Source organism: Homarus americanus, unplaced genomic scaffold (genome assembly GCF_018991925.1).
Source record: "Homarus americanus isolate GMGI-L3 unplaced genomic scaffold, GMGI_Hamer_2.0 scaffold43718, whole genome shotgun sequence".
Taxonomy (NCBI): domain Eukaryota; kingdom Metazoa; phylum Arthropoda; class Malacostraca; order Decapoda; family Nephropidae; genus Homarus; species Homarus americanus.
In genome coordinates this window covers 338,839-362,323 of record NW_024748480.1, presented here as the reverse complement: position 1 = coordinate 362,323, position 23,485 = coordinate 338,839, and the positions used below count along the sequence as shown (strand labels likewise).

The 23,485-nt window shown below is 39.3% G+C and overlaps 1 protein-coding gene across 1 annotated transcript in view; it reads right to left on the bottom strand.

Annotated features, from left to right (window-relative positions):
• LOC121880263 (sodium-coupled monocarboxylate transporter 1-like) overlaps nucleotides 1-23,485 on the bottom strand; it is a 65,830-nt gene that overhangs the window by 6,416 nt on the left and 35,929 nt on the right. Inside the window, exons 7-11 of the mRNA XM_042387415.1 lie at nucleotides 16,389-16,447; nucleotides 14,328-14,487; nucleotides 14,016-14,134; nucleotides 4,473-4,627; nucleotides 1,575-1,732 (exon numbers count right to left, since the gene is read on the bottom strand). Of these exons, the coding sequence (XP_042243349.1) occupies nucleotides 1,575-1,732; nucleotides 4,473-4,627; nucleotides 14,016-14,134; nucleotides 14,328-14,487; nucleotides 16,389-16,447 (651 nt within the window). The remainder of the gene's footprint in view (nucleotides 1-1,574; nucleotides 1,733-4,472; nucleotides 4,628-14,015; nucleotides 14,135-14,327; nucleotides 14,488-16,388; nucleotides 16,448-23,485) is intronic.

Sequence of the window (23,485 nt, the reverse complement as noted above, 5' to 3'; positions counted from 1 at the left end):
GATTTTCATTATTGCTAGAGAAAAGCTTTAATGAGCAAGAAACTGGACAGCAATGAAATAATTACAAAGAAATAATGGTAGAGAGTATGGAAAACTTATAGGACATACGAGGAGATCACAAATGAAATTTTAAAGAAATTGGGCAGACGAAGAAAGATGATAAGAGAAAGTGATTCGTAAAAATATCTTTACATAGAAACTATAAAAAAGACTGTAGACAGGCTAAAGATGATTTACTAAATAGGAAATGCAAGATGGAAGATGATGACAGAGGCATAACTATAAGGAAATGTACTGAAAGAGTAAACAGATGAACCAGAAAAAGATAAATAAATGGAGTGGGACCATCAAAAGAAAGACAATAAGACCATGATTGAGACAGAAGAAAGAGAGAGCTGGGAAGAGTGTATAGAAGAACTATACAATAATAAGGATAGAGTGGAGTTCAGGAACGAAAAGGATATAAAGGTCAAACTCAAATCTGGGATCAGGAATTGAAGCGGTTGTGAGCAAAATGAAAATGAAAAAGCTTGTGGGGTTGATCAGCTGCAGCAGAATTTATAAAAACAAATGGGCAACAACGGAACCAATGTTTGACTAAAATATGTAATTCTATATATTTCAAAGAGACCTTCCCAATGATTTCCGAAAAATCAATATATGTATTATTACCTAAAAAAAACAGGAGCCTTAAAACGCACCCCGTTTGGAACAATTACGTCAATAAGTCATACCTGCAAAATTTTATTAAACATAATTGCAAGTTGAATAAAATTTAGGAGACAGTGAGTTATGTGATCAGCGAATTGGAATTAAAATAAACTTATAGATGTCTTTGAAAAAAAAAGCATTAATGAAGGAGACATTAGAGTTCTAAAATGTTATTATTGAACACAGCAGGCTTTATATATATATATATATATATATATATATATATATATATATATATATATATATATATATATATATATATATATATATATATATATATATATATATATATATATATATATATATATATATATATATATATATATATATATATATATATATATATAATATTGAAAGTTTGAAAACAAATTCAAAATTTCTGATACTTTTAAGACTCATTATGCAATGTGAGATAATTAAACACACACACACACACACACACACACACACACACACACACACACGCACACACACACAAACTGTAAAATTAATATTGGTGTTATTCAGTATTTATCGATTCATTTTGTCAGTAATTGTTCACGAAAAAAAACATGTTTTAAAATATACTCGCATTCTTGATGACTGATGACTAAAAGTGTATTTAACATATTTTTTTATCTATAATTTACATGTTATACAAAATGCAACCAAAATGATTCATTCTTATTGGACTATGGTGAGGAAGATGATAAATCTTGTGGTTGTCAGTATCGGTGCAATACAAAAATTCAATATTTCTTAATTGGTTTATAACAGAATTTAATGATCACCACCATGAATGGGCAAGTACAAAGAGCCTGCCAATGAGCACGTGTAGTCTAGGCATCATATCAGGGATAATGATTCACAATCCATGAACTTACCTAACTGGTAGAGTGTCTGGAGGTAGAGGTATTGTGAGGTTGGCCGGACAGGCGTCTGTGGAAGTGGGTAACAGCTCTGGCTTGAGACCCAGAGCGGTGCCGCCGAAACTGAAGCCTAGAGCGATCCCAGTCCCTATTATCAGAGCTGCACAAGCTCCCTGCCGACACAGTCACAACGTAAATAAGAACAGTTGATAAGTGGACCGAAGAAGCTGAATTTATTGTCAGCAGTGGTATCTGTTATACAACATACACTAATTGGATTTACCATTAAACTGTTAAAAAATATCGTGAATATGGATGAAATCCACAAAAAATAAATTCATGATTCATAGTAAATAAAATTTATAATAAAAACATACAAAATAAAATAATACAATAATAATGATAATATTAATAACTCTGGCTACAATACCCTCTTAAAAGGGGATCTTACGAGGCTGTAGCTGAATTTGTCTTTTTAAATTTTTCAGATCTAAATATTGGTGATGATTGTATTTGGCGTTCCTAATACAATATCAACAGTGCATTGTTATTAACACGTTATCAGCCAGGAACTAAAGTGATACTTACTGTTGGTAATTTTCTCAGTGATTTGCTGATTAGGAGTTCAAGGACTCGTCATGCCATGGTCACATTGACGGCTAGTCTGTTTTAAAACTGAGGATTCTTATTATACTACACGCCCGCAAAACATGAGTGGGTAGCTGGTTAGCTATCCTTAAGAAGAAACGCGTTTTCCCTCTCGATGTTTTACACTATGATCCCTCTCTACACCCGATGCGAGAAGGAGTTCGGCCTCCGGTGACGATCCTCCAACTTTGTTCACAGGTATGTAGCAGGTGTTCCCCCGCGGATATAGCCATTCAGTTTGATTTAGTCAATTTTGTGAGTATCAGTGTTCATGTTGTAACAGTGGAATTGTCATTCACCCAGTGTAAGAAGTACTACAGGTTGACAATCCCTTATCCGAAATTCTTGGGGCCGGAGGCATTTCAGATTTCGGAATTATTCGGTTTTCAGAATGGTTATTTTTTTTTTTTTTTTTTATACAGTGTATAAGCCCACCCGGGCATAGATCACTGACCCACATCGGGGCCTGGGGGGGGCAAAAATATTATAATAATAATAATAATACAGTAATAATAATTCATAGGTCTAGGTCGCATTTCTCACTTTTGATCTTTTTTTCATTCTTGTATTTCTTTATCATTATTATTATTTTATTACAGTATTATTGTTAGTATTATTATTATTAATTTGATTATTGTATTTTATTATTACTATTATTATTATTGTTATCATTATTATTTTATTTTGGTGTACAGTATTTTAATTAAAAATTTTATTTACAATGAATAATTATTATTATTATAATTATTATTACTATTACATTTTCGCCCACCAGGCCCTGCTGTGAGTCAGTGATTTATGCCCGGGTGGGCTAATCCCTGTTTAAAAAAAAAAAAAAAATGACCCACAAAAAACTTTCGGTTTTTAGAGCTTTTCGGTTTTCGGAATTTCGGATAAAGGGTTGTCAACCTGTATAAAGTAAATGTCGTCTGACTTTGTGAGACGAAAGATTTGTTGTGTTTGAGTCCATGCTCTCCCGTGACGATCCTCCAACTTTGTTCACAGATTCAAGGGTGTGGGCTCTTTGAACACCCCACCGACTGCCCCGGAGTGGGTGGCTACCTATCAGTTAACGGTAGTGGACGATGGCGCCAATTCGGCATGATTAAATTGATCAAGTCTGCCTCGTGGAGCTGGACCCCAGACTGTCAACACATGTCGGAGTTTAACCGACCACAACAGCGGTCGCCAGTTGTTAGAGGCGCTAGTGTTATACCCTGGGACATGCCTTGAAGTTATATGGTCCACAGAGTGTGTTGTATTTGATTGGGGATAATTCTGGAATATAATTATCTCATGTTGGGTAGTGGACCTATGTATAAGTTGTTGGTTTCAGTAATAACGTGTTGTGTGTTGTGAGTGCATCTCATATGTACTAACAACAGCCTGTGAAGGCATCAGAAGTATGTTTGTCTTAACTGGATGTAATGAAATGTACCTAGTAAGGTGTGAGAAGTAAAGTATCCGATTGGAGCTGTAATATGAGTAAAGCCACGGAGTTGATCCTGGTAACTGTTAATGAAATGTATCACCAGTAATGTGGGAGAGGTCAGAGTACCCACTTGGAATGGCATGTGAGTAAAGCCAAGGAGTTGTCATGTGTCTCTATGTAATGTAAGTAAAGCCAAGGAATTGGTCCTGGTAGCTGTAATGTAATGTAACACCAATAAGGTTGTGTGTAATAAGAGTACAGTATCTGAGTAAATTGCAGTTGAGTAAAGCCGAGGAGTTGCACCTTGGAGTTGTATGCTAATGATATCTTTTTCCCTACTTTGATTCCATATTAATAAACCTTTTCTGAGAGTACATTAGGGGTATTTATTTTCCCGCAGTAGTTCACCTTTATTTCCGTCCAAGTGACCCTGATACCAGAATTACAGTAGCCATGTACCCTAGACCCTCGCCATGCTACTAAAGAACTGAGGTTATGTAGTAACCATGAACTGAAATATGTAGAAAGAACAATTGAAGGAACTAAGAGAGTAATACCCCCCCCCCCCCTTACAGTCACAGTTTAGGTCGAAACTGAAGAATTTAGCGAGTGCAAGAAATCTACATCTGAAGTGAATTCTGTGTTGCATAGCTCCTGGCAATCCGGTAAGATTGCCAGGTTAGCAAAATGGAGAGTGTGGAATTAACCACTTGATACTTTAGAAGGTAGAGGAACATCGGAGAAGATTCATACACTCTCTAACTACAGAGTTATGAGAATACTTTGTTTCAATACGGGAGCAAAGAAAAGGATGAGTTTTGTATGTCCATTACCTTAGAATTAGTGAAAGGCATGAAGAGGGCCATGATGAAAACCGCCAGCAGAGGTCCCGCCACGGAGGAGGTGACAGCTATAGCTGCCTGAAGAACACCGCCTAGGTTCCCTGCCAAAAATGCTAAACACACTGCCAGGAGACCGTAACCCAAGGCTGAGGAAGATAAGATGCAAAAACAAATTAATAGATATATTTCTTGCATCACCAAATACTATGGATACAGGAAATCGGTGGAAGACAGAATAATCCTACGTCCTACATGACCCTCCCCTGAACTTGGGTAATATTGCAGTAAACAGCAACTACAGAATTCTGGAAATTCACTACATTCAATCGATAGAACTATTTTTTCTATGATCATTTTCTTTTATTAGACTTCCGTCTTAAATTGATAATACGGGGGTCCGAGGGCGGAGCCACCGGCTAGGGGGTTAGGTAAGGTTGTTTGGTTATATTGTATAAGTTAGCAAGCACAGAGTACCGGGAATTCAGAACACGCAATCGATAGAACTATTATTTCTATTTTTTTCGTAATAACAGAATTTCTGTTGCGTAATGTGTTCTTCTGGTGTTTTCTTGTTGCTATTCGGACAATTTTGGAATTCGCTTCTACCACAAATCACTCGTATTGGCTCTCCCCCACCCAGAATCCCGAATTCCCATGCTTTTCCTCATTATTGTTAGAGAGGGGGGGGGGGGGCGGTAAATCCAAAACGAGTGATCTCCAATAAAAACGAATGTCAGATTTGAGCCAATCGCATCAAAAACCACCAGAAAAACATATTTTTTTATCAGATTCTTTAGTTGCTGTAATCTGCAATTTTACCGGAACTTGTACGCTCATTACAGAAGTAGCTGTAAAAAAAATACTCGACAATATGACACAACAGACGAAGGATTTTGACAACTCTACCGAAACAACAGGAGTCGTAGTGTTCATTTTGACATCCATCGGATCCCATCTTGCAGATAGTTTCTGTAGTGAGTGTACATCCCTGTATTTCTGAGCCTGTCGCTGGTTTAGTGCACGGGGATGGTCGTGCAACACTACTGTTGGTACAAATGTTGCTGACTAAGTGTACTAAATTGCTCTACACTCTCCTTGTATACCTCATTGTTGGTATGCTTGTCTGATAAGTTTACTCGATGCTTGTATACCCATTATTGATACATTTGTCACTGGTTGAGTGTACTGAATGACTGAACAGTACACCCCTTGTTGTTTTACTTGTTGATGGTTGAGTGTAATGGGTAGCTATACACCCCTTGTTGCTGTACTTGTTGATGGTTGACGGTACTGGGTTACTGTGTACCCCTTGTTGCAGTACTTGTTGATGGTTCAGTGTACTGGGTCATCATGCTTACTCTATTCACGGAGTAGGGTACCGATACCATTATATACTAAGTACCATACCCAGCGGTACGCGTACCTGCTGATTAAGTAACGGTACAAGGGACAGCTGGACCAGGTAACGATACAAGGGATAGCTGGACCAGGTAACGGTACAGGGGACAGCTGAACCAGGTAAAAGTACAGGGGAGAGCTGGACCAGGTAACGATACAGGGGAGAGCTGGTGTTGTCAAGGTTGATACAGAAATTCTTTCTATTTTCTACATATCAAATTTAATAATGATATTTCCCAATCGGATTTTGCAGCTTAAAAATCAAAGCTTACTACACAAAACCTAATCTAACCGAATCTAACCTAACTATCAAAGCTTACCACACAAAACCAAACAACCGAATCTAACCTAACTATCAATGCTTACCACACAAGACAGTGATATATGTCGCAACTTTCAATAGACATAAAACCAAAGTTTATTTTTAAATAGTATGGTGAAATATATAAACATTTTAAGCAAGAATTTACTATTCATGTCTTAAGATAAATCTGTCATTGACTAAGGATGATGTGAAGGAACCTCTCATGTGTTTCTTTATTAACACAAGGCGTGGGGAGGGGTAGGAAAGAAGGGAAGGAAGGAAGGAGGGAAGTAGTGCGGGAGGTAATGAGGAAAGGGGGAAGGGAGGGAGTGCGGAATGGAGGGAATGTAAGGAGTGAGGAAGGTAGGAAGAGAGGAAAGATGGAAGTAGTGCGGGAGGGGGAGGAACACTGTATAATATCTTAAAACTTAGTAATGTAAGCGTAATGTCAAAAGGACAGTGACCTTCCCCACCTAACAGCCCTCCCCACCTAGCAGCCCCCCTCCGCTTTAGCAGCACCTCCTACCACCTCCCCCACGCACCAGCCCTGGTCATTCGTGACGGGAAAGGCGTTGACAATCTCGAGAAAATCCAAAATAAAGCCTTCAGAATTATCCTAGGATGTCCGATGAGCACTAAAGTACTTAATATGAGGAAAGAACTAGGTATACCCAGTGTTAAAGATAGAATAATTGAAGTCAACCTCATGATAGCCCTGAGGCTTCTGCGTGGTGATCCTGATAACATTGTTTCCTTAAAATTGCTAGAATGTATGAACCATGGGACTACTGAGTCTAAATGGATCCAAACTACAGCTGCACATATGAAGATGTTTGGACTAGACCACCTGTACAAAGTTGAGACACAACAGCGCTTCCTGCCACCCTGGCGGACAGTTCCCTTCGATATCACAATACCGACGTATTAGCCTAAAAAATTAATTATACAAAGCATTTATTTCCAACACACTGCCAAATTGAGAGCTCTTGAACACATACACACTCTACAGACTGATGATAATATCACACAGACCATCTACACTGATGGATCTCTTAACACCGCCTGTGGGAGGGCTGGAAGTGCTATTGTTGTGGCTCAACCTGACGGTAATATAATTGAGAAAGGAGTTAGAATTAACAACTGGGCATCCACTGTACAAACTGAATTAGTTGCCATACTCACAGCTATTAAATTCATTGAAACCACTTTTACTGACAGTCTCATTTAAATTTGACAGAGTAGGAAGGAGAGGGGGCGGTGTAGCAGTGTATATCAGGGTGTCATTAAAAAGCTGCAATAAATCAAACATTAAAACAAATAGCGACAATGAAAGTATTTGGGTAGAGATTGGTGAGGGCAATGAGTCCGTAGTCATTGGTGTTATATATAGCCCACCTAATTTGAGTAGGAACGATGGTAAATTGCTATGGGAGGAAATAAAGAAGGCATCTGATAGAAACAATGTATGTATTCTAGGCGATTTCAACTTTTCAGGCTTAGATTGGAAAAATCAACTTAGCGATAATGAATCTGAAGATTTTCTAGAAGTAGTACAAGATAGTTTTTATATCAATTCATAAACTCGCCCACTAGAGGAAATAATATCCTCGATTTAGTTCTCAGTAATAATGAAAATCTAGTAAAAGATGTTGGGATTGGAGACGAACTAGGAAACAGTGATCATAAAGCCATATATTTTAACATAATATGGAATGGCAGGAAGAAGGAAAATTCGGCCTTGATCCCGGATTTTAGGAAGGCTAATTACGGTAGCTTAAGGAGAGACCTAAGGGATGACCCTATGGTCAAAAGATTAATCCCCCCCACACCTCCGGAAACTGTCAACTTAGGACGGGAGAACCCCGAATTTAATTTAGCAGCTACTTATGAACAATTTATTGCGACAATCCATAATGCTCAAAATAAACACATCCCTAAAAGAAAATTCAGATCGATACGGAACCAACCAAAATGGATGAATAATAGACTCTTAGATCTTCTAGGGAAAAAGAAAGGAGTATATAGAAAAGTTAAGAAAGGCGAAAATCACTTACTTGGTTACTATCAGAACCTAACAAGACAGGTAAAAACAGAAATTAGGAAAGCAAAGAGAAATTATGAAATCAAGGTAGCAAACGAATCGAAAAATAACCCCAAAGCTTTTTATCAACTGTATAAATCAAAGGTTAGAGATACAATAGGTCCCCTTAAAACTACGACAGGAGAAATGACTGATGATGAGTTAGAAATGTGTAGTACGTTAAATAGTCATTTTCGCTCCGTATTCACAAATGAAAACCTAGCACAGTTTCCAGAAGTTCATAAGGTATATAACGACAGTATAGAAAATATGTTGATGAATATCAATATTACTAGTAACGATGTGCTTAAAGAAATTAACAAACTGAAGCCTCATAAATCGCCTGGTCCAGACGAGGTATATGCTAGAATATTAAAAGAATGTAGAGATGAGTTGAGTAATCCATTAGCAGTTTTATTTAATAAGTCATTAGAATCGGGCCTAGTGCCAGAAGCTTGGAAACTTGCAAATGTAGTTCCGATTTTCAAAAAAGGTGATAAATCAATTGCATCAAATTACCGTCCCATTAGTCTCACGTCAATCATAGGCAAGTTGCTAGAGTCAATTATTGCTACGAAAATCAGAAGCCACCTTGAAACATTCAACTTAATTCATTCTTCTCAGCACGGGTTCACCCAGGGACGTTCTTGTCTCACAAATTTGCTTAGCTTTTTCTCAGAAGTATATGAAGCGGTAGATAATGATAAGTCATATGATATAATTTATTTAGATTTCAGTAAAGCATTCGATAGAGTCCCTCATGAGAGATTGATAAGGAAGGTAGAAGCACATGGAATAGGTGGATCATTATTAAAATGGATTAGGTCATGGTTAACTGGTAGGAAACAAAGAGTCAGCATAAATGGATTTAAGTCAGACTGGGGTGCGGTCAAAAGCGGAGTTCCCCAGGGATCTGTATTAGGCCCTCTGCTGTTTGTTATATTCATTAATGATCTTGATTTAGGTATAACTAGTAGGATTAGTAAATTTGCAGATGATACCAAAATGGGGAGAGTGATAAATTCAGACAGTGACTTTGAACACCTTCAAAGAGATCTAGATACCTTACATGAGTGGTCAGTAGACTGGCAAATGAATTTTAATACTGATAAATGCAAGGTACTACAGATAGGGAAGACGAATACAAACGTTAAGTATAAACTAGGTAACACGGAAATAGAAAACTCAGATTGTGAAAAAGATCTAGGTGTATTTGTTAGCAACGACTTGAAACCTAGAAAACAATGTATTAGCGTTCGCAACAAGGCAAACAGGATTCTTGGGTTCATATCTAGGAGTGTGAGTAACAGAACTGCTGACGTTATCTTGAAACTTTACCGAGCATTAGTGAGGCCACACATGGATTATGCGGTTCAATTCTGGTGTCCTTATTATAGAATGGACATAGATTCTTTGGAGAGAGTACAAAGAGGAATGACAAAAATGATCCATAATATTAGAAACCTTCCATATGAAGAAAGACTGAAAAGCTTAGGCTTGCATTCATTAGAGAGGCGTAGAGTTAGGGGAGATATGATAGAGGTGTTCAAGTGGGTAAGTGGGATTAACAAGGGTAAAATGGAAGATGTTCTGAAGCTCAGTAATAACGAAATAACTAGAACAAATGGCATTAAATTAGATAAATTCCGATTCAGAAAGGATATAGGCAAGCACTGGTTTGGTAATAGAGTTGTGGATATGTGGAATAGGCTATCGAGTGCTATAGTAGGATCGGGGACGCTAGGGAGCTTCAAGACGAAGTTGGATAGGCACATGGAAGTGCTGGGATGGGTGTGAAAGGGATCTGCCCTGTATGGGCCAGTCGGCCTCCTGCAGTATCCCACTTTCTTATGTTCTTATGTTCATCATCACTGACTCTCTATCCTCATTACTTGCCCTTGGCACCCTCGACTCAGGTTGTCACGCTCTTGTCTCTGAAGCCAGACACAAATATGCGTGCCTTGTTGACCGGGGTGTCAAGGTCAAACTGTTGTGGATCCCCTCTCACATAGGCCTCATAAAACATGACAGAGTTGATGCCCTCGCCAAACTCGCGTCTAACGAAGACACCGTTGAATACAATTTGGGTCTGTCAAAAAGAACCCTTAAAACTGTAATTAGGAAAGAACTTATTGATGAGTTTCACGCAAGTAGACAAGTGCAAATAGGCACTAGTCGATCCATAGGTTACCATGATGAGATGTATCAAGTGAAACATGTATATGGAGCAAGTAACAAGATCATTAGATTACAAGATGTTGTAACCGCTAGATTAAGGTTAGGATACAAGTACCTTTGGCAGTATGTTCCTCAAGCAGATGTAAACAAAACTAAATGTAAAGTGTGTGGCTGTACATATGGCCACACACTTGAACACTACGTCCTCAACTGTGTGAAGATAGAACCTTTTAGGGACAGGTCCAAGCACACTGTGTATGAAATGGCACAACATTTCATCTCTAATGGCAAGATAGCCGACATATTAAGATTGTATCCACTTTTTTGCACTTAGTAACTATATCAGTTCTCATGTACAGAACCAAATACGCAATGTACTTGAATACCTCTCACGTAAATGTGAGTAACAATTCTGCTCCCGACTATACCGCCCTTCAGGATTAATTGAACAGTCTCCAAAATTGGGCCACCAACAACCACGTCACCATCAACCATACCAAGACCATGGTTAGGCACATGAACCTCTCCTCCGACGTCGTCCTTCCTCCCTCCATTACTTTAGGCCCCAACACACTCCAGGTTGTGGAATCCACTAAGCTCCTTGGCGTCACTATAGAAAACAAGCTAAATTGAAAACACACTTCAGTAAAGTTGTCAAATCCTCCAGTTTTCGTCTCCACCTCCTCTGCCGACTCAAGTCCCTCGGAGTTCCTGCACCCGAGCTCCTCAGTGTTTACTCAACATTCGTGCTTTCCAAGGTCACCTATGCCTCCCCTGCCTGGTCTTCCTTCCTAAATGCAACAACGTAAACACCTATAAAAAGTGCAAAAGAGGGCATGCAAGATTATTCTCTCCCCTTCGTACTACACATATCAAGAAGCGCTCAACACACTGACCCTCTCGGCTTTCTCTGACCATTACCACGACCTCACTTCTGCACCATCCTCGACACTGGCTCCTACTTCGACCGGAGATCCCTCGCCCGCGAATTGCTGTTCGACACAAACCCGCATCCAGCCCATACGTGTATGTACTGATCGCTATAAGAACAGCCCGGTCCCAACCATTGTAAAAATTATCAACAACTCGTAATCAACCAGTGTATTCACTCCCAGTCAATCTTACCTTTTTGCACTGTCACTATATTGAAATGCCCTGTAGTATAACCGTCTCCCGACCTTGTCATTACATATCATATTTGTATCACATATGTTACTTGTATATTATTTGTCAATCAAGTGACCCAGTCCCCAATTCTGTAACTGTATATTTTCAGCCTTCGGGATGCCATGCTCCTTCAATAAACCGTTAATTATTTGTTTCATTATTATTTATTATAATAATGGTTTCCCCTCGTGTAACGAAGATGCCTGCCCAAGGGCCACCTAGGCATGAATTTGTTTAAGGTGTAAAAGCTGTCGCCAACACAACAATCACACCCTAAGTAAACGAGTTGCATGACCCAGTGTCAAGGAATAGTCCGAGAAAACCAGACAACTCGACAGCTGCAATGGCTAATCATTACCCCGGAACACGATCCGCAAATCAATTAACAGTCAGGTTCCCAATGGCGCAAAGAAACTTGCCCATAGTTTCACCCTCCCAGGGATTGAACCCGGGTGTCCTCTCTTGCGAGGCGAGCATGCTGACCGTTAAGTCACAGGTTGCTATTATTATTTATTATTACACACACACACACACACACACACATCCTTGACCACCGAAGGGTCAAGACGTACCTGGCGCTCCTCTCGGAGCAGCCAGGTCAACTGTAAAGTTGGCCCATACCAACCCCCTCCCCTGAACCCTCCTCCCCACCGGAATATCAACAAGTTCTCGCCAGAAGTTACAATTTCATTTAGGAAAGGAACGGAACCAGTGTTAAACAGAGGTGAACAGTGCTGAAGTCAGTGAGAACAACTCAACAGTAACAGTCGTACCCAAGTTAACCTTCACACAGTGAGGTCCCAGGTACCCAGGGATAACGGCCCGTGAGACCCAACAACAACCAGCGATGTGTTAATCCGTTTACGATAGGAAGGCCTAAGACCAAACCTCACTCATATAACACCATCTGTGAGGGAATTACTACACCACATGTTCCTCATAACACCATATGTGAGGGAATTACTACGCCACGTCAAGTCCCTCATCACACCATCTGTGAGGGAATTACTACACCACGCGAGGTCCCTCATAACACCATCTGTGAGGGAATTACTACACCACGTCAGGCCCCTCATAACACCATCTGTGAGGGAATTACTACACCACGTGATGCCCCTCATAACACCATCTGTGAGGGAGTTACTACACCACGTGAGGCCCCTCATAACACCATCTGTGAGGTAATTACTACACCACGTGAGGTCCCTCATAACACCATCTGTGAGGGAATTACTACACCACGTGAGGCCCCTCATAACACCATCTGCGAGGGAATTACTACACCACGCCAGGTCCCTCATAGCACCATCTGAGGGAACTACTACACCACGTGAGTTCCTCCTAACACCATCTGGGAGAGAGTTACTACACTACGTGTTTGCTGTTCAACACCTACATTAATCTGTATGTTCACTGTATGTTCCTTTACCTTTCTCTAATGAAGGCTTTTGTTAAACCACCAATGTATGTAATAAGTCATTTATGTCCATTGTATATTTTCAGCCTTCGGGCTGCAGAACTTTTTCAATAAACCGTTAATTATTATTATTATTATTCACAGCAGAACTATGCTCGGCGCAGACTACTCCGGCTACATCAACGCTCTCTCCATCCTGGAAATGCCATCTCTCAGTGACCTCCACCACCAATCACTAGCAAGGTTTGGCAGTGGACTACTGCACCATCCTGATCATCGCCACCTCCTGCCACCTGCAGCCCCCCACCCACCTCGCGCAGTCCACCACTACAACAAAATTCAGCCCATAAGAGCCAGCACCGATAGAGATAAGAATAGCACCATCCCATCTATTGTTAAAATAATAAACAACTCCTGATTTATGTACTGTACAGCCCTGTAAATGTATTGAACGCATATCATTATGTCTAATTCAAATGTAAGTTTGTATATTTTCAGCCACCGACTGCAACTCTATTTATAAACCGTTTATTATTATTATTATTATTATTATTATTATTATTATTACACACACACACACACAAAACGTACTAATTATAACGTTCATATATCATATAAGCAATAGAGTGCAAATATTACATAAGGAAAATTATATTGGAAATATTATACAAGCACCACATATGGTGCACATTTATTTAGCTAACAGATATGTGGTATAATCATTATATTAACACCGGGTATAAACTGTTAATATCATATAAACATGAGGTATAGGGTGAAAATATTCTCTACGTATTAGATTAAGTTGTCGTAATAGCAACAAGAAATGAGAATGAATATCATGTATAGACCAAATAACCGGTAAGCAAGTGGAGAAGCTGCGAGAGTATGAGGGGTAAAACTATTAATGGTAAAATTGTGAAGACAATTAAAACGCTCAAAAGAGGGAAAGAGGAAATGTAAACCCGAAAGTAAAAATTGTTGCCTCACCGAGAAACTTGGTGATCCAGGCTTGAGTGTTCTTGGAGAGCTTGGCGCATCTGGGAATGGTGGAAAAAACGTCTTCCCAGGTCACTGCTGCCTGTGAGTTGACTCCAGACGAAATGGTGCTGGGGATAGAAATCAGAGCTACAACTGGCACAAACTAGATAAATATACATTGTTTTCATTACATACACAAAAAAATCATAGATCTCACCTTGGAGAAGAAGTGACACAATTATGGATAAATATCCCCTCCCTCAGCCCCAAAGGAGAATATAGAGATAACAAGAGAGACATTTATAGATAATTTTCACCCACCTGAGCGCTCCGGAAAAGATGCAGGCGACGAAGAGTCCAGTGAGGCCGGGAACAACACTAAGGCGGTCCATGACGAAGAAGGGCAGGATCTGGTCCTTCTGAGTGATGAGGCCAGCAGCCAGGGGGTCACAACCCTCGTACGTCGCGAATATCACCAGACCTAAGACAACCACACTCACAATCAAAACACTTATTCAAGAACAACAACACGAGTATAAACATTTTAAATAAGGAAAAATATCATTAAAGGTGAAAATATCATGTCTTTACATAGATATATATATTATTGCATTTTTAAACCTGAAATCCCTTGCGAAGTAGTATTTACATCTGACAATACCATGTAGAAATATGCTCATATGTGTCTCAAAAGATATTTTCGTATGAGAATACTAAAGTTCTTCAAAGTTAAATTAGTGAAACTCTCTAAAGAACATAGTAAAACTCACCCCAAATCACCCGACCAATACCTCTGGGTCTACTCTTATCTCAACACCATAATAGAGACCCACAATTGTACTGAATTCGTGAGGAAAAATAAACTAAAGTAAAAAATAAAACTTTCATATCTGACATCTTACTTTCCATGAAATTGGAAAAAGAGGAAAAGTGGTGTTATATTCTACAGTGGTATGTTGTCAGTGTATTGGTTTATTTTCCTTCTATAAGCTGATTCCATTACGTCACAAAAAATGGTGTTATCTTAGTATACAGAATTAAGAAGGTGAGACCGTCCTCAGGGTGATATTACTCGTGCAATGGTAGTGGTGCTGGCGTGCCTATAGTGGCTGCTGACAGACCATATTTCCTATTTTGGTTTTCATGTTTAGTATTCTTCATTTAGACAACTGCTGTAATATTTGTGAATCTTTACTGTCACTGATCCTCGCCTTTTCCTCAGCTGGCATTAAACATATTTTAGATAAGTGAAGATTAGCCCCCAGTTTATTTTAACTGATGATTAAACACCCAAAGACTATCTGGGAGGGACTAGGTTAGGTTAGGTTATCTTTAGGGAAGTTAATCTTAGGTGAAATAAACTTGAGGAATAATCTTCAGGTGATCCCAATATAATAATACATTTTATATATAAATCATGTATTTATTCTTTTACCTCTATTAATTTGAATTAAACACGTTTCCCTGAGATTTCTTTACACCTTTGAGTATATTTCATGAGAGTTTCAACAAAGTGTTAGCTTTTCACCATTAGATATGACTATTTCTCATGTGTGTGTGTGTGTGTGTAGTGTTCATGGTGTCACTGCGCCACCATGTTCCAGGAACATGACTGATGCACCTTGGGAGGTAACAGACGCCCACGACATTCAGCTGACCTCAGGGTTCCAGGAGGGGAGGACAGTCAGTGAAGTTTTAATATAAAGAAATATAAATGCATTGAAACTTCTTGCACGCACGGTGTTCTTTTTAATCATTTAAGAAGTTTCGATGTTATTTTTTCCGATGATAAGAACCTAAACACAGCCACTGATAAAAATGCCATTAACAATAACATGAGAAAGAACAAGTGACAACGACACAACGGAGACTTCAGAAACCACCAACAGTAAACAGAAGCATTGTGGAGAGGTTCGAGGAAACGTCTGGTCAAGACTACCAATACTGACCTTGACTTAACCTCACCATAATACTGTATACAATTGAGTCGAGTATCTCCACGTCACCCCAAGCACCAGAATACTGACCACATCTCCCCGACACAGTATTTACATTTTGATACTCTGAGGATTAATTGATAGTCGGTGACGTTGTAGTATAGTGAATGTTGACGTTCACCTGCTTTATTGTTATTGCTAATTGCCTATATCATATTACCATATCATCACTATTTGTCTATCAAACTACCATAATATTAAGGTCTTCTTACCATACTGCCATAATACTACTACTACTACATTCTCTTCCTGCCGTACTTCCATTTGTAGAAGTAACCTCCCTACTCGTGAAACTCTCACCCCCGCCCCACCCCTCTCATGCCCCGCCCCGCCCCACCCCTGCCCACAAGCGCTCACTACCACCACATCACCGCCATGTACTTACCTGCCACCATGGTGAGGGAGATGAGGAGGATGAAGAAGGGTATCACAAGAAAGATAGACCTGGAAAATAAGAAATACATCAGAGGGCACTGTGTTTGTGGTTAACTCTGACGACTTTCACTATTCACCAACACTCTGAGCACTCCCCTTTGTTCTACCTCTCTGATCAGTCTTCTCTCTGCTTCTCGCTTAAGAGGACGTTACTGTGGTTTTGCAGAATTTGTACTTATGTGTTGTTGCCCCCCAACCCATAATTAATTTTTAACTGAAAATGGGTGAATCTAAGAAGAGGAAAGCTGAAGCGGAGTGTCGAACATTCAACAAGGAATGAACTTCTAAATAATTTTTTACCAACGTGGATGAAAAAGCAGTGTGTTTAATTTACAAAGAAAGTGTGGCAGTGCTAAAGAATTACAACTTAAATCGCCATTTCGATACCAATCACTCCGGTAAATAATAAAAAAAAAATTCTGATGAATAAAAGAGGAAGAAAGCTAACGAAATGGTTGCTCAATTACAACAACAGAAAAGTATTTTCAAAAAACAATTTGCATCCCAGGATAATAATTATTACAAGAGTGAGTTATGTGACTGCTCACAAAATTGCCAAAAACAGCAAGCCATTCTCTGAAGGAGAATTTAAAAAGGAATGTATGGTTGATTCTGCCTCTATTTTATGTCCAGACAAGAAAAACCAGTTTGAGAAAGTAAGTTTGACAAGGTGAACAATTGTAAGACGTGTAGAGGACATCGTCGAGAACATGTATCTGCAGTTTAAAGAGAAAGTAAGGACTTTTGAATACTATTCACTGGCACTTGATGAAAGTTGTGATGTCAGAGACACAGCGCAGTTGTTAATTTTTATTCATGGCATCACCAAAAATTTTGAGTTCACAGAAGAATTGGCATCAATGAAGCTACTGAAAGGAACAATAACTGGAGAAGACTTATTGGAGGCAGTTAATAACTGTATTTTGAAATTAAGAAGAGTGGAAAAAAATGGTAAATGTGACCACCGATGGAGGGCCAAATCTGACAGGTAAAAATGTTGGATTGCTGAAAAAAATTCAATATCAAATCAGAGAAACAAATGCAGAACAAAATATTGTCTTTCTACACTACATTATTCATCAAGAATTCCTTTGTAAGAGAGTTTTAAATTTAAGCCATGTCGTGGACACAGTTATAAAAGTGGTTAATTACATTCGAGCAAGTGGATTAAATCACAGACAGTTTTATAACCTTCCTTAAAGACTTGGAATCTGATCATACGGATGTTCTGTATCACACAAATGTGAGGTGGCTTAGTTTGGGAAAAATCCTGAAAAGAGTTTGGGAACTGAAAGAAGAGATTGGCTTATTTTTAGACATGAAACAGAAAGCTATAAATTTCCCTCGGTTGAATGATGAGAAATGGCTCTCCGATTTTGCATTTGCTGCTGACACCATGGGTCTTATGAATGGTCTGAATTCAAAGCTACAAGGGAAGGGGGCTTTTACACATGATTTATACAACAGTGTCAAGGCTTTTATGAAGAAATTACTTCTTTTGTCTCGTCAGATAAAAAAAACAGTTTGCTCGCTTTGCAACCTTACAGCAGATTGCAGTTTGTGATCAAAATGTACAGAAGTACTCATTGTAGCTATTTGACTTACATGCCGAATTTTCACGCTTATTCCAGGATTTCAAATTGAAAATGACCTGTCTTTGGTGTCTTCTCCCCATTTGACCTACAACTAGAGCTTATTGACCTGCACTGTGACCCTCTGCTTTCTGAGCAGATGAAATCAGTGCCTCTTCCCAAATTCTACGCCTCTCATGATGACTCTGCATTTCCAAAACTAAAGGCTCATGCCCAAAGAATGCTTGTGCTGTTTGGTTCTGCATACATATGTGAGCAGACATTTTCAGTAATGTAGCAGAATAAATCAAAACTTAGATCTGCAATGACTGATGATCACCTTGAAAAAGTACTTTTCATTACAACAACGGAGGCAACATCAGCGCTGTCATTCATCCCACTGAGTAAGTTAAATATTCTTATCAACATATGAACAACTTAAAATAATACATAATTACATATTGGTCTTTTGACTTGCTTTTATTTATTTATTTTTAACCATTAAAACTTAATTTTATTATTGTTTATTTTTTCAAGAAGAACCAATAAATATTAAATTTATTAATTTTATTTATCAAGTATAGTGCAGCAGTGACAACGTGGATCAGGGACAGCTACAATCAGACCTAGACGACTCTACCCAACCACCACCTCCCCCGGGAAGAATAAAGACAATGTCTCATGAGAAGAAGAATTTCAGCCAGCAAGATCGATCCTGTTCTATTATGTTGATGTAAATAAAGTACTAATTATACTGCACATTAACTCTATATTATTACTAGTAGTATTAATATTAGTATTTGTATTAGCATTATTATTAATAATAAAAGAGACAAGCTAAAAAGTGATGTATCTATTTACCCAAAATATCTATGAATGTTACGTAATATTTTCCTTACATCCTATATATACAAATACAAGGTTTTACTTTGTGCAAACATCATGCATTTGCATCTATATTAAGTCTGCGGCCCGTCAATCAAAATAATTACCCACCCTGCTTTAACTTGTCTCTGTACTCAAGGTTCCTAATGCCCGGGATTAGTCATGTCATTTTCCTCTGAATTCTTTCTAGGGATTCTATATCCATTCTGTAGTACGGTGACCAGAACTGAACTGCGTAATCCAAGTGAGGTCTCACAAGCGCAAGATATAGTTTTAGAATGACTTCGCTAGTCTTGTAACTAACACTCCTTTGTATGAACAGAAGCACTTTGTTAGCCTTGTTTCGAGCAAATACACATTGTTTACTAGGTTTAAGATCCCTACTTTTCATAACTCCTAAATCTCTCTCACAGTCGGATTTCTCTATAACATCGTTGTTCATCTGGTATCTAGTTTTTCTGTTTACTTCTCCTAGACTAAGTACTTTACATTTGTCCACTATAAATTTCGTCTGCCATTCTTCACACCATTCGAAGTTTTTTTTAGATCTTCCTGCAGTTTTGCGGAGGCCACGTCAGATTTAATTACGCTCCCTAATTTACTGCCATCACCAAATTTACTTATGTTGTTGTCTACGCCTATATCTATGTCGTTTATGTATATAATAAATAATAATGGTCCAAGTACGGAGCCTTGGGATACTCCACTAGTGACGTTACTCCAATCGGATTTAGTGCCGTTTATGCTTACTCGCTGTTTCCTGCCCTGTAACCACGCCCTAACCCATTTTACAATATCTCCTCCAATGCCATGAGACTCCACTTTTCGTATTAGTCTTACGTGAGGGAATCTGTCGAAGGCTTTGCTAAAGTCGAGATAAACCACATCATAAACGTGCCCATCGTCCACTGATTCGAAAACAACCGAAAGGAATGTTAATAGATTAGTCAGACATTAACGCCCGCTTGTGAAGCCATGTTGATAATAATTAATCAACTTGTACTTCTCCAGGTGATTTCGAATAGAGTTTGAAATTATTGCTTCCAGCAATTTGCCTATAATTAATTTATGTTAAACTGATTGGACGGTAGTAAAAGGATAGTGATCTATCTGCCTTCTTGAAAATCAGCATTACATTCGCTATCCTCCAGGATTCTGGTACTACACCCGTTTTTAATGGCATGTTAAACAAATTTGCTAAGGTCTTCCTTACATTCCTTTAATACTCTGGCAAATATTTCATCGGGACCTGGTGACTTATTTGGCTTTAGCTTGTCTATTTGCTTACTAACATCGTTACTTGTCACTACTATCTCGCTTAACCTACCGACCTGACCTAGCTTGCAGAAGGACGTGCCACTAAGTGCTCGTGTTAGTAACCATAGGAAATGGCCACCGTTGATCGTTGTGTTGTGGGGGAAGAGGGACGGTTTGTGAGGAAAGGCGACCCCCCTGGCCACTCTGTTAAATCAGCTGGAGCAGTTGAGGAGAGAGATTGACGTTTTAAAGGGGGAGAACGAAGCCCTCAGGACTGAAATCCTTCAGGTAGGTGTCCTGCCTAGCAGGATACCTGCGAAAGAGGGTCAGGAGGAGCAGTAGTGGAGAATGGTTGTCTCCAAGACGACTAGGGTCAGTCTCAGGAAAGCTGAAAAGGGTGTGGAGTGCAGTAACCCTTACCAATTGTTGGAGGAAGCTGGCGAGGAAGAGAAGAGGCAGGACGGTGTGGTGCCAGGAGAGAAAAGGACAGTTGGTCAAACCCTGCCCAATGGTAAGGTCGTGGTAGTTGGAGACAGCCAGGTGTGGTTCTTAGATAGAACTTTTTGTGCAAGAGATAGGAAACGTATGACTAGGGTGTGTTTTCCTGGGGCTGGGATAGGGCATGTAGCTGAGAGGATAGATAAGGTTTTGTCAGGGGAGGGTTCCAAGCCAGTAGTGTGTCTTAGTGTAGGAGGTAACGACACAGGAAAGGTTAGGAGTGACGAACTTTTCAAGAGGTATAGGGAGGCGCTAGGGAAGGTTAGAGATAGGGGAAGGATCCCTATATTATGTGTGTCTTGCCTAGAAGAGGAGTTGGCGGTGAATGGCTGTCCAGGGCAATTGCTATAAATTGCGGACTGGAAAAACATTGTGCAAGCAATGGTTGGGCGTTCATTGATAACTGGCAACCATTCTATGGCAACGACTACCTGTACAGTCGTGACGGAGTACACCTGTCTCGCGCGGGGGTAAAGACGTTGTCTGCATCCCTGGAGTGTGAAATTGTCACTCCAAAGGGGGTGTTCGCCAGTAGAGAGAGGTCAGAGTAAGTGGGAGTCAACAAACAGGCAGATCCTGGGGAGTAAAATTGGTTACTCAGAACAAGGGGTAAAACAGGACCAGGGAAGGGTATGTTTAAATGTATACTATACAAACAGGAGGAGCGTTAGAAATAAAATAGACTTGCTGGGAACGGTTGTATGTACCGAGAATGTAGACGTCATAACAATCACCGACACCTGGATGAGTCTGGCGAGCAAGGACTTTTTATCAGAGTACCACATAGAAGGGTACAACCAATATCACAAGGACAGGGAAGGTAGGAAGGGGGGTGGGGGTCGCACTCTTCGTCAGGGATACATTGAAATGTTGTATTAATAATTCAATAAAGGGTGAAATAGGAACCGAGTCTATTTGGGTAGAAATTGCGGAAGGAAGAGAAAAAACTAATTATGGGGGTGATTTACACGCTCCCAAGTCTTGGGAAAGAAGCAGCTCAGCCCATATGGCAGGAAATGAGTAGGGCAGCAAAATACAACAACCTGTACATTATGCGGGATTTCAACTTCAGAAATATTGACTGGGACATTATTGTAGGTGACTATGAATCTGAAGACTTCCTAGACACAGTACAGGACAATTTTTCAAAACAACTAATTACAGAACTTACTAGAGGTGACAATATATTAGACCTAATATTAGCAAATAAAGAAAATATTATCAGATATATCACAATAGGGGAAGAACTAGGGAACAGTGATCACAGAAAAATCAGGTTCACCCTAAATTGGGAAATAAAAAATAATGACAATATGGTCAGAGTCCCAGACTTTCGATCGGCGGATTATGAGGGGCTAAGAAGGTCAGGCCTTCTCCGGTAGGAATGGGTGAGGTTACCGGCGACACATCAATTGATCATGAATATAATAAATTCACTAGTGTTCACGTAAGCACAGGAACAAAATGTACCATACATAAAAATTACGTCAAATAAGAATGAGCCAAGGTGGATGACGAAAAAACTTAAACATGACATAGGAATAAAGAAAGGAATTTATTAGAAATTAAAGGGAGGGGGGGAGCATCTCAGAGATAGGTATAATGAACTATCTAGGAATATTAAGATAATGTAAGGAAGGCAAAGAGGGACTACGAAACTAGGATACCAAGAGAATCCAAGGCGAATCCCAAGGGATTTTTACAGGTATATAGGACAAAGGTCAAGGACAAAGTGGGGCTTTTAAAGTCAGAGAGAGGGGAAGTGATCGATGATAGCGAGAAAATAAGCAAAGCATTAAACAGCTATTTCTTATCAGTTTTCACAGAAGACATTCAAGAGGAAATGCCAGAAGTGGAACTAATATTTAGGGGAAATGAAGAAGAGAAATTAAAGAATATCACTATCAGAAAAGAGGATGTTCTTAAGAAGATAAATAAATTAAAGAAGACAAAATCCCCACGGCTGGATGAAATTTTCCATCGAGTTTTGATAGAGTGTAAGGAACAGATTAGCGGACACCTTGTAAATTTATTTACAAAATCATTCGACACGGGAGTTGTGCTAGACTTGTAGAACAGGCAAATGTAGTACCCATATTAAAAATGGGAGACAGAGCATCAGCGTCTAATTACAGGCCGATAAGTTTGACGTCAGTAGTGGGGAAATTTCTTGAATCAATTATAGCAAATAGCATCTGATCGCATTTAGATAAAACAAATTAATCCACGACTCTCAACATGGGTTTACAAAGGGAAAATCTTGTCTAACAAATTTGCTGACGTTTCTTAGGAAAGTCTTCGAGTAGATAATGACGAAAATTACGATGTTATTTACTTAAACTTTAGCAAAGCGTTTGACAGAGTACCGCATTAGAGGCTTCTGAGAAAAGTTAGGGCTAATGGTATCGAGGGGAAAGTCTTAAATTGGATAAAATCATGGCTCACCGATAAAACACAGAGGGTCAGCGTAGATGGTGTTAAATCTGAGTGGGGCTGTGTAACCATTGGGTTCCCCAGGGGTCAGTATTGGGCCCACTCTTGTTCAAAATCTACATAAACGATCTAGATACTGGGATCAGCAGTGACATAAGCAAGTTTGCGGATGACACCAAAATAGGGTGGCAGATTCATTCAGGGCAGGATGCAAATGCACTACAGGAGGATTAAAATAAACTGCAGGAGTGGTCAGAAAATGGCAAATGAAATTCAACACCTGAGAGTGCAGCGTACTTAATATTGGAAGAACAAATACTGTCAATGTATACAGCCTTAACAACATTAACCTAGAGAAGTCGACTTGCGAAAGATACTTAGGTGTACTTGTAAGCCCGGACCT